Source organism: Oncorhynchus mykiss, chromosome 18 (assembly GCF_013265735.2).
Source record: "Oncorhynchus mykiss isolate Arlee chromosome 18, USDA_OmykA_1.1, whole genome shotgun sequence".
NCBI lineage: Eukaryota > Metazoa > Chordata > Actinopteri > Salmoniformes > Salmonidae > Oncorhynchus > Oncorhynchus mykiss.
In genome coordinates this window covers 8,048,042-8,060,541 of record NC_048582.1, presented here as the reverse complement: position 1 = coordinate 8,060,541, position 12,500 = coordinate 8,048,042, and the positions used below count along the sequence as shown (strand labels likewise).

The window sequence follows — 12,500 nt, the reverse complement described above, 5'->3', positions numbered from 1 at the left end:
TCTATGTGTATAATGATGGTGTGTCTATGTGTGTATAATGATGGTGTGTCTATATGTGTGTAATGATGGTGTGTCTATGTGTATAATGATGGTGTGTCTATGTGTGTATAATGATGGTGTGTCTATATGTATATAATGATGGTGTGTCTATGTGTGTATAATGATGGTGTGTATATATGTGTGTAATGATGGTGTGTCTATGTGTGTAATGATGGTGTGTCTATGTGTGTAATGATGGTGTGTCTATATGTGTGTAATGATGGCGTGTCTATGTGTGAAATGATGGTGTGTCTATGTGTGTAATGATGGTGTGTCTATGTGTGTAATGATGGTGTGTCTATGTGTGTAATGATGGTGTGTCTATGTGTGTAATGATGGTGTGTTTCTCAGGGTCTGCGTGGGGACTTGGAGGTGATGCATGGTAAGGTGGAGGCGGTGCGGGTCCTATCCCAGGGTCTGATGGGTACTCGTGGGGAACACTGCCAGGCACAGCTGGGGCCCAACCTGGAAAAGCTCAACCAGCGTTTTGACAGCATCGCACAGCGCATCACTGCAGGACAGGTACTGACCCCCTGCCCTCTAACTAAGCCAGTTCATTGCCTTTCGACCACATCTCTCTCTATCCTGACCCCCTGCCCTCTAACTAAGCCAGTTCATTGCCTTTCGACCACATCTCTCTCTATCCTGACACCCTGCCCTCTAACTAAGCCAGTTCATTTCCTTTCGACCACATCTCTCTCTATACTGACCCCCTGCCCTCTAACTAACCCAGTTCATTGCCTTTCGACCACATCTCTCTCTATCCTCTACAGTCCTGTGTGTTTATATGAAGAGATCCTCCACAAACAGTCAGACAACATTCTCAAGGGAGAAATATCTTAGTCATTTCTTTAGGCCATGATGCACAAAAGTGCATCAAAGGTTACATGAGTGTGTGTGTGTGTCTGTGTCTGTGTCTGTGTGTGTGTGTGTGTGTGTGTGTGTGTGTGTGTGTGTGTGTCTGTGTGTGTGTGTCTGTGTGTCTGTGTGTCTGTGTCTGTGTGTGTGTGTGTGTGTGTGTGTGTGTGTGTGTGTGTGTGTGTGTGTGTGTGTGTGTGTGTGTGTGTGTGTGTGTAGGCAGCAGCATCAGCGGTGGAGGTGGAGCAGTTCCACAGTGAAGCTAAGATCTGGCTGGACCTGCTGGAGGAAGAAGAGAAACAGGGAGAGAACCTCAAGGAGGAAGATTTCACAGGACAGGACGGGGTAACGTTCTGTTCTATTCTATTCTATTATGTTCTATTTCTGTTCTATTCTATTATGTTCTATTCTATTATGTTCTATTCTATTATGTTCTATTTTGTTCTATTCTATTCTATTATGTTCTATTTCTGTTCTATTCTATTATGTTATATTCTATTATGTTCTATTTTGTTCTATTTTATTATATTCTATTATGTTCTATTCTATTCTATTATGTTCTATTTCTGTTCTATTCTATTATGTTCTATTCTATTTTGTTCTATTTTATTATATTCTATTATGTTCTATTCTATTCTATTATGTTCTATTCTGTTCTATTCTATTCTATTATGTTATATTCTATTATGTTCTATTTTGTTCTATTTTATTATATTCTATTTTGTTCTATTCTATTCTATTATGTTCTATTTCTGTTCTATTCTATTATGTTCTATTCTATTTTGTTCTATTTTATTATATTCTATTATGTTCTATTCTATTCTATTATGTTCTATTCTGTTCTATTCTATTCTATTATGTTATATTCTATTATGTTCTATTTCTGTTCTATCATTCAAGTAACGTCTTCATATCTCTTTCTCTCCATCTCTTTCTCTCCCACATCTCTCTCTCACCCCGATCTCTCTCCCCCCATCTCTCTCTCTCTCTCTCTCTCTCTCTCTCTTCTCTCTTTCTCTCCCCCCATCTCTCTCTCTCCCTCTCTCTCTCCCCACGATCTCTCTCCCCCATCTCTCTCTCTCTCCCTCTCTCTCCCCCCGATCTCTCTCCCCCTGATCTCTCTCCCCCATCTCTGTCTCTCTCCCCCCGATCTCTCTCCCCCATCTCTGTCTCTCTCTGGCTCTTCTCTCTGTTGTAGAACTGTGAGGAGGGGGCAGTGAAGGAGTTGTTGCTGAAAGGACAGAAGCTACAGAGGAGAGTTCCAGACCTGGACAAGAAAGAACAGATCAGAATCAAACATAATCAGCTCAACACTAAATACAACAGTGTCATGGTGCAGTATACAGTCTGGGAATAATGACAACATTGAGAAAAATATCATTTTGTACCATTCTACCATTAGTTCACCTGATTGTGTGTGTGTGTGTGTGTGTGTGTGTGTGTGTGTGTGTGTGTGTGTGTGTGTGTGTGTGTGTGTGTGTGTGTGTAGGACCTGCGAGGTGTGAGGAGGAGGAAGGCCCTGGCGATAGCCCCCCAGTGGTATCAGTACCGTAGGAAGACTGATGACCTTCTTCAGTGGCTGGACGACATTGAGAGGAGCGTGGCTGAACTACCTGATCCAGCAGAGGAACAGAGGGTTAAGGTGAAACCCTCTCTCTTCCTGTCTCTATATCTGTCTCTCCCTTTATACCGCACTCTGATCTAGCTGTCTGTCTCTCTCTTCTCCTCTCTGTCTGTCTCTCTCTTCTCCTCTCTTTCTGTCTCTCTTCTCCTCTCTTTCTGTCTCTCTCTTCTCCTCTCTTTCTGTCTCTCTTCTCCTCTCTTTCTGTCTCTCTCTTCTCCTCTCTTTCTGTCTCTCTCTTCTCCTCTCTTTCTGTCTCTCTCTTCTCCTCTCTTTCTGTCTCTCTCTTCTCCTCTCTTTCTGTCTCTCTTCTCCTCTCTTTCTGTCTTTCTTCTCCTCTCTCTCTGTCTCTCTTCTCCTCTCTTTCTGTCTCTCTTCTCCTCTCTTTCTGTCTCTCTCTTCTCCTCTCTTTCTGTCTCTCTCTTCTCCTCTCTTTCTGTCTCTTTTCTCCTCTCTTTCTGTCTTTCTTCTCCTCTCTCTCTGTCTCTCTTCTCCTCTCTTTCTGTCTCTCTTCTCCTCTCTTTCTGTCTCTCTTCTCCTCTCTTTCTGTCTCTCTCTTCTCCTCTCTTTCTGTCTCTCTCTTCTCCTCTCTTTCTGTCTCTCTTCTCCTCTCTCTCTGTCTCTCTTCTCCTCTCTTTCTGTCTCTCTTCTCCTCTCTTTCTGTCTCTCTTCTCCTCTCTGTTTAAATATGTATTTCTCTGAGTGTAATCTGACAGTGTGTGTCTTTGTTCCAGGTGATCAAAATGACATTCCGCTAAATTGAACTCCTCTTGAGAGTCACCTGTCATTCTCACCTGTACCTGAAACTACCAGCACTAGATGTCTGTCTGTCTCTCTGTCTTCCAGTCTGTCTTTCAGTCTGTCTGTCTTTCTGCCTGTCCACTCATTTCACCGCTTCTTTTCTGCCCTGCCCTCTAACGGAGGGGTTTTCACAGTTATTAAAGTCTGTACCAGATGAAGCCAGACATACTCTCCTTGTGAATCTTCTCTCTCCTCATTTCCCTGATCTAATAAAAAGGGACTCTTATTGTGAATCTTCTCTCTCTTCATTTCCCTGATCTAACTGGAAAGAGTAGATGGTTTCTCCTCTTTCTGGGGAGAATGATCCTGAATGATCCTGAATGATCACTGCCCTGCCTGGAAGAGTTTGTGTCTTCCTTATGTGTGTGAGTGAGATCTATCCCCTGTATGGCTGGTCTGCTAACTGGGTTTTCTCCAAGGAGTGTGTGTGTGTGTGTGTGTGTGTGTGTGTGTGTGTGTGTGTGTGTGTGTGTGTGTGTGTGTGTGTGTGTGTGTGTGTGTGTGTGTGTGTGTGTGTGTGTGTGTGTGTGTGTGTGTGTGTGTGTGTGTTCGTGTGTTCGTGTGTTTGTGTGTGTGTGTCTGATATTCCCCCTGGGTGTGACTCTGGCTGGTTTTGTCCCATCCACTAGGAGATTGGCTCAGAGTTCGATGAGAAGAGTGAGGATCTGAAAGAGGTGCAGGGATTGGCCAAAGAACTGTCAGACGCAGGGGCGACCTCGCTGGTGCAGCCCCGCCTCCTCCAGCTCAACACACGCTGGCAGGAGGTGGAGGCTAAATTCACCCCCTACCGCCGACAAAGTGTGAGTTCCCCTTGCCCCGTGCCAATCTGCGCCGTGCCAACTTGTCCCGTGTCATCCAGGGTTGGGTTCAATTCCATTTAAATCCTGTTGAATTCAGGAAGTAATCTGAAATTCCAATTCTCTTCAATGCTTTTCAATAAGCAACATTTGGAATTGGAATCTGGTTTACTTTCTCAATTGATTGGAATTGACAGCATTCCCTGGTGCCAACTTACCCCCTGCCCGCTAGCTAGTAAGAACCAACTACTAATTATAACCTGCTGCCTCTAACCAGCAGGTTAACCGTGGGATTGAGCTGTCAGTGAAGTCACTAATCCATTAATCAAATAGGAAAGACAAATATCATCCAACTAATATCAATCAGTGAATATCAATATCAAACATGAAATAAAGGGCTCCTGAATGAGTGAGATGCAAACACCAGACCATATGATGTAGTTAACCTGTCTATCCTAGTCCAGACAGACAGCAGGTATATTATAGTCCAATCAGACAGCAGGTATATCCTAGTCCAGAAAGACAGCAGGTATATTATAGTCCAATCAGACAGCAGGTATATCCTGGTCCAATCAGACGGCAGGTATATCCTAGTCCAGTCAGACAGCAGGTATATCCTAGTCCAATCAGACAGCAGGTATATCCTAGTCCAATCAGACAGCAGGTATATCCTAGTCCAATCAGACAGCAGGTATATCCTAGTCCAATCAGACAGCAGGTATATCCTAGTCCAATCAGACAGCAGGTATATCCTAGTCCAATCAGACAGCAGGTATATCCTAGTCCAATCAGACAGCAGGTATGTCCTAGTCCAATCAGACGGCAGGTATATCCTAGTCCAGTCAGACAGCAAGTCTCTTAATAACAAGGGTCTGTTAACAAGTTATTGAAGGCCCCAGAGCCAAGCCAACTATGTAGCCTTCAGACAGGATTACTGAGGGGATGATATGAAGCCTTCAGACAGTATTACTGAGGGGATGATATGTAGCTTTCAGACAGTATTACTGAGGGATGATATGTAGCCTTCAGACAGTATTACTGAGGGGATGACATGTAGCCTTCAGACAGTATTACTGAGGGATGATATGTAGCCTTCAGACAGTATTACTGAGGGGATGACATGTAGCTTTCAGACAGTATTACTGAGGGGATGACATGTAGCCTTCAGACAGTATTACTGAGGGGATGATATGTAGCCTTCAGACAGTATTACTGAGGGGATGATGACATGTAGCCTTCAGACAGTATTACTGAGGGGATGACATGTAGCCTTCAGACAGTATTACTGAGGGGGTGATATGTAGCCTTCAGACAGTATTACTGAGGGGATGATGACATGTAGCCTTCAGACAGTATTACTGAGGGGATGACATGTAGCCTTCAGACAGTATTACTGAGGGGATGACATGTAGCTTTCAGACAGTATCACTGAGGGGATGATATGTAGCTTTCAGACAGTATTACTGAGGGGATGATGACATGTAGCCTTCAGACAGTATTACTGAGGGGATGACATGTAGCTTTCAGACAGTATTACTGAGGGGATGACATGTAGCCTTCAGACAGTATTACTGAGGGGATGACATGTAGCTTTCAGACAGTATTACTGAGGGATGATGATATGTAGCTTTCAGACAGTATTACTGAGGGGATGACATGTAGCTTTCAGACAGTATTACTGAGGGATGATATGTAGCTTTCAGACAGTATTACTGAGGGGATGACATGTAGCTTTCAGACAGTATTACTGAGGGGATGATATGTAGCCTTCAGACAGTATTACTGAGGGGATGATGACATGTAGTCTTCAGACAGTATTACTGAGGGGATGACATGTAGCCTTCAGACAGTATTACTGAGGGGATGACATGTAGCCTTCAGACAGTATTACTGAGGGGATGACATGTAGCTTTCAGACAGTATTACTGAGGGGATAATTTGTAGCCTTCAGACAGTATTACTGAGGGGATGATGACATGTAGCCTTCAGACAGTATTACTGAGGGGATGACATGTAGCTTTCAGACAGTATTACTGAGGGGATAATTTGTAGCCTTCAGACAGTATTACTGAGGGGATGATGACATGTAGCCTTCAGACAGTATTACTGAGGGATGACATGTAGCTTTCAGACAGTATTACTGAGGGGATGATATGTAGCTTTCAGACAGTATTACTGAGGGATGACATGTAGCCTTCAGACAGTTTTACTGAGGGGATGATTTGTAGCCTTCAGACAGTTTTACTGAGGGGATGATTTGTAGCCTTCAGACAGTATTACTGAGGGGATGACATGTAGCTTTCAGACAGTATTACTGAATGGGGTTTTTCTAGTTTTCCTCCTCAGTTGCATCATCCAGGTGTTCATCCCTCCATCCTTCCCTCAGTGTGTGAAGAAGCAGCATGTTACACAGCTGGCCTCTGATTTGCTGTTCTGTTGTGTTCTGTTTCTGGTTTCCTGCCTCACATCACCACCGCATGTCCTGTCAATCACAGTCACCTGACCCCTGTCTGGAGTCACAACCAATCAATGACCCTCATGTATGTATCCAGTCACCCAATGAAAACGCACCATACTCAAATCTTCACACAGGGCTCCACACACATGAACACCTGCCTGTGTGGCAGGGCTGATGAATGAAGCACTGGATTAGTGAGGAGGAGGAGTGTGTTTAGTCATGTGACTTGGATCATAGGGACATTTGGCTGCTTTTAAAACCTCTGTCCCAAGCATCAGTAGACCACAAAACAAGACAAGCACCAGACCACAAAACAAGACAAGCATCAGTAGACCACAAAACAAGACAGGCATCAGTAGACCACAAAACAAGACAAGCATCAGTAGACCACAAAACAAGACAAGCATCAGTAGACCACAAAACAAGACAAACCCACATGTAGTCTACATCCATCTATATTTGGCCAGGCATACAGTATCAACAGTGAACACACATGAACACTATGGTGGCTGTTTCTGTCACGGTACGTCAATGACCCCTACACTTCCTGGACCCCAGGAAGAGTATCTGCTGCCAAAGCAGCAGCTAATGGGGATCCATAATAAATACCAATGACCAGGTATTTAACTGTGAAATCCCACTGTATTTACACGGTATAGACCTATGAATGACTACTGTACTTCTGTCCTAGTTACTGAACCTACTCTGCCATAGCCTAGTTCCAGATCTGTTGGTGCTGTGTAGCCGACTGGTTGGAACCAGGCTAACTTTAAACATACTCTTAACACACAACGCACGTCTTTGTGCCTTTGTGTCAAATCACAACGCGATCCATTTTCTGATCATTAAGAAACAGAGCCGACATAAGAGGTGAGATGGTTATGTCTTGATGTTGTTGTATTTGGGCTACAAGGTGAGTTGAATTGCTGTTGTGAAGTTCTGGGGAACGCTGTTATGTGCATGATGGGATTGTTGGATGACTTCCATTGGGTTACAATTAAGAGCAATACACACAATATATATATAGAGCAAACGCACATCCACAGGGACACAGTCAAGCTGTACCTTTTACACCCCACTGTGTTCTGTGCATATGACACATCCACGTGTGAATCAGGTATAAGCCAGTGAGTTAGAGTGAGTAACGAACGGTGTTTATGGAAGGATGGATTAAACACTACTGACTGGCTCATTAAACTCTCTTCTGTTCTGTCTGTCAGACTCTAAATGAACCAGTGTCCTCAATCACCTTTCTCCCTGTTTGTCAGTATTTACTCAGGTTTCTATAACCGACACATTATATCAGGTTGTCTATCCTCCTCTCTCTCTCTCTAATTCAACCTGTTCTTCAGTATTTACTCAGGTTTCTATAACCGACACATTATATCAGGTTGTCTATCCTCCTCTCTCTCTCTCTAATTCAACCTGTTCTTCAGTATTTACTCAGGTTCCTATAACCCACACATTATATCAGGTTGTCTATCCTCCTCTCTCTCTCTCTAATTCAACCTGTTCTTCAGTATTTACTCAGGTTTCTATAACCGACACATTATATCAGGTTGTCTATCCTCCTCTCTCTCTCTCTAATTCAACCTGTTCTTCAGTATTTACTCAGGTTTCTAGAACCCACACATTATATCAGGTTGTCTATCCTCCTCTCTCTCTCTCTAATTCAACCTGTTCTTCAGTATTTACTCAGGTTCCTATAACCCACACATTATATCAGGTTGTCTGTCCTCTCTCTCTCTCTCTCTCTCTCTCTCTCTCTCTCTCTAATTCAACCTGTTCTTTAGTATTTACTCAGGTTTATATAACCCACACATTACATCAGGTTATCTATCCTCCTCTCTCTCTCTCTAATTCAACCTGTTCTTCAGTATTTACTCACATTTAAAGGTTCAGTACTCTCACTCTGACCTCTTCCTGTTTATCCATTTCTATTTTTACAACAAGACAGCTGAATCAATATCGGGACAAGGTTGTGAATTTCATTATACAAGTTTTATATAGGTGCATAAGACAGCTGAATAAATATCGGGACAGTTTTATATAGGAGCACAAGACAGCTGAATAAATATTGGGACAGTTTTATATAGGAGCACAAGACAGCTGAATAAATATCGGGACAGTTTTATATAGGAGCACAAGACAGCTGAATAAATATCGGGACAGTTTTATATAGGAGCACAAGACAGCTGAATAAATATCGGGACAGTTTTATATAGGAGCACAAGACAGCTGAATAAATATCGGGACAGTTTTATATAGGAGCACAAGACAGCTGAATAAATATCGGGACAGTTTTATATAGGAGCACAAGACAGCTGAATAAATATCGGGACAGTTTTATATAGGAGCACAAGACAGCTGAATAAATATCGGGACAGTTTTATATAGGAGCACAAGACAGCTGAATAAATATTGGGACAGTTTTATATAGGAGCACAAGACAGCTGAATAAATATCGGGACAGTTTTATATAGGAGCACAAGACAGCTGAATATCGGGACAGTTTTATATAGGAGCACAAGACAGCTGAATAAATATTGGGACAGTTTTATATAGGAGCACAAGACAGCTGAATAAATATCGGGACAGTTTTATATAGGAGCACAAGACAGCTGAATAAATATCGGGACAGTTTTATATAGGAGCACAAGACAGCTGAATAAATATCGGGACAGTTTTATATAGGAGCACAAGACAGCTGAATAAATATCGGGACAGTTTTATATAGGAGCACAAGACAGCTGAATAAATATCGGGACAGTTTTATATAGGAGCACAAGACAGCTGAATAAATATCGGGACAGTTTTATATAGGAGCACAAGACAGCTGAATAAATATCGGGACAGTTTTATATAGGAGCACAAGACAGCTGAATAAATATCGGGACAGTTTTATATAGGAGCACAAGACAGCTGAATAAATATCGGGACAGTTTTATATAGGAGCACAAGACAGCTGAATAAATATCGGGACAGTTTTATATAGGAGCACAAGACAGCTGAATAAATATCGGGACAGTTTTATATAGGAGCACAAGACAGCTGAATAAATATCGGGACAGTTTTATATAGGAGCACAAGACAGCTGAATAAATATCGGGACAGTTTTATATAGGAGCACAAGACAGCTGAATAAATATCGGGACAGTTTTATATAGGAGCACAAGACAGCTGAATAAATATCGGGACAGTTTTATATAGGTGCACAAGACAGCTGAATAAATATCGGGACAGTTTTATATAGGAGCACAAGACAGCTGAATAAATATCGGGACAGTTTTATATAGGAGCACAAGACAGCTGAATAAATATCGGGACAGTTTTATATAGGAGCACAAGACAGCTGAATAAATATCGGGACAGTTTTATATAGGAGCACAAGACAGCTGAATAAATATCGGGACAGTTTTATATAGGAGCACAAGACAGCTGAATATCGGGACAGTTTTATATAGGAGCACAAGACAGCTGAATAAATATCGGGACAGTTTTATATAGGTGCACAAGACAGCTGAATAAATATCGGGACAGTTTTATATAGGAGCACAAGACAGCTGAATAAATATCGGGACAGTTTTATATAGGAGCACAAGACAGCTGAATAAATATCGGGACAGTTTTATATAGGAGCACAAGACAGCTGAATAAATATCGGGACAGTTTTATATAGGAGCACAAGACAGCTGAATAAATATCGGGACAGTTTTATATAGGAGCACAAGACAGCTGAATAAATATCGGGACAGTTTTATATAGGAGCACAAGACAGCTGAATAAATATCGGGACAGTTTTATATAGGAGCACAAGACAGCTGAATAAATATTGGGACAGTTTTATATAGGAGCACAAGACAGCTGAATAAATATCGGGACAGTTTTATATAGGAGCACAAGACAGCTGAATAAATATCGGGACAGTTTTATATAGGTGCACAAGACAGCTGAATAAATATCGGGACAGTTTTATATAGGAGCACAAGACAGCTGAATAAATATCGGGACAGTTTTATATAGGAGCACAAGACAGCTGAATAAATATCGGGACAGTTTTATATAGGAGCACAAGACAGCTGAATAAATATCGGGACAGTTTTATATAGGAGCACAAGACAGCTGAATAAATATCGGGACAGTTTTATATAGGAGCACAAGACAGCTGAATATCGGGACAGTTTTATATAGGAGCACAAGACAGCTGAATAAATATCGGGACAGTTTTATATAGGTGCACAAGACAGCTGAATAAATATCGGGACAGTTTTATATAGGAGCACAAGACAGCTGAATAAATATCGGGACAGTTTTATATAGGAGCACAAGACAGCTGAATAAATATCGGGACAGTTTTATATAGGAGCACAAGACAGCTGAATAAATATCGGGACAGTTTTATATAGGAGCACAAGACAGCTGAATAAATATCGGGACAGTTTTATATAGGTGCCGTGGAAGTGGAAAGATTCCAACAGATGAGAAATCGTTAAAAAGGTTCCGTGTTAGAATGTGATATTCCCAGATAAAGTGTCTCATATGAGTCATGGAAGTCATTAAGAACAACACTTAATGACAGGAGAGAGAGTTATGAGTTACTGCGTCTTATGTTAATGTCCAGGAAGGAGTGTGAAAACTGAATGAAAATATATATATATATTTTTAAATATAAATAATGTAAAGAGATAGTGAAGGATTAGAGAGGTGTTGTACTAGAACACAGCACAGGAATAACAACAAACACTGTCTTGACTGAACCCTCTGTGAAGGTATCTACAGTATGTAGTGGTAGGTAGCCTACCCCCTCTGTGAAGGTATCTACAGTATATAGTGGTAGGTAGCCTACCCCCTCTGTGAAGGTATCTACAGTATATAGTGGTAGGTAGCCTACCCCCTCTGTGAAGGTATCTACAGTATGTAGTGGTAGGGAACCTTACCCCCTCTGTGAAGGTATCTATAGTATAAAGTGGTAGGGCAAGGAGGTTTTCCTGACCAAGTACCAGAACAACTCCTGAACACAGTAGGAATATCAACTGATGAGGATCTATCAGTAATAGATGGCTTTGTGTTTAGTGTTAATATTGTATAGTTTGTGTAGATCAGAATTAGTTTGGGGTTATTGTTTAGTTATAATTGAGCGTGTGCGTGTGTGTGCGTGTGTGTGTGTGTGTGCGTGTGCGTGTGTGTGCGCGTGCGTGTGTGTATGTGTGTGTGTGTGTGTGTGTGTGTGTGTGTGTGTGTGTGTGTGTGTGTGTGTGTGTGTGTGTAGGAGTACCTGGGAGAGCTGCAGACCCTGCTGCGTTCCGTCTCTGAGACAGACTTCCAACTGAACTCTCCTGAGTACTGGCAGGCCGTCTTCTACAACCTACCCCAGCAGGGACAGTGCCTTCAGGTCAGTGTGTGTGTGTGTGTGTGTGTGTGTGTGTGTGCATGTTTCCTACTGTTGGTTTCAAATGTGTATATGTACGTGTGTGTGTGTGTGGTTAACATGTGTGTGTGTGTGCCTGTATGCCTACGTCCCTGTGTCTCAGGAGGTGAAGGTGAATCTGAAGAACCTCCGCCCACCTGTAGAGGGCGCTCTAGCCAGGAGAGAGGAGGTGGTGGCCATCGCCACTCCAGCAGAGAGCACCAGGGTCCAGGAGACAGCTCTGCTGCTCAACACTAACTGGGACAAAGTCAACAAGCTGTACCTGGACAGGCTCAGGTACGTACCAGGAATAATGGGAATCTATTGGGGACACACAGGGGTTACTAACTCTGGACAGGAAGGACTGGGTCAACAGGTGAAGACAAACTAGACCAGGGAGGGCCAACCCTCCTCATGGGGAGACACCAGGTGTGAGCTGTTTAACTAGGAGACCGGGGGGGGGGGGGGGGACAACCCTCCTCATGGGGAGACACCAGGTGTGAGCTGTTTAACTAGGAG

At 42.6% G+C, this 12,500-nt stretch overlaps 1 protein-coding gene across 15 annotated transcripts in view; it reads left to right on the top strand.

Annotated features, from left to right (window-relative positions):
* LOC110496981 (dystrophin) overlaps positions 1–12,500 on the top strand; it is a 394,538-nt gene that overhangs the window by 281,155 nt on the left and 100,883 nt on the right. For all 15 annotated transcript variants that reach the window (XM_036951595.1, XM_036951594.1, XM_036951600.1 and 12 more), the window contains 7 exons: positions 391–561; positions 1,117–1,242; positions 2,096–2,230; positions 2,387–2,539; positions 3,949–4,119; positions 11,844–11,966; positions 12,106–12,278. In XM_036951595.1, the coding sequence (XP_036807490.1) occupies positions 391–561; positions 1,117–1,242; positions 2,096–2,230; positions 2,387–2,539; positions 3,949–4,119; positions 11,844–11,966; positions 12,106–12,278 (1,052 nt within the window). The remainder of the gene's footprint in view (positions 1–390; positions 562–1,116; positions 1,243–2,095; positions 2,231–2,386; positions 2,540–3,948; positions 4,120–11,843; positions 11,967–12,105; positions 12,279–12,500) is intronic.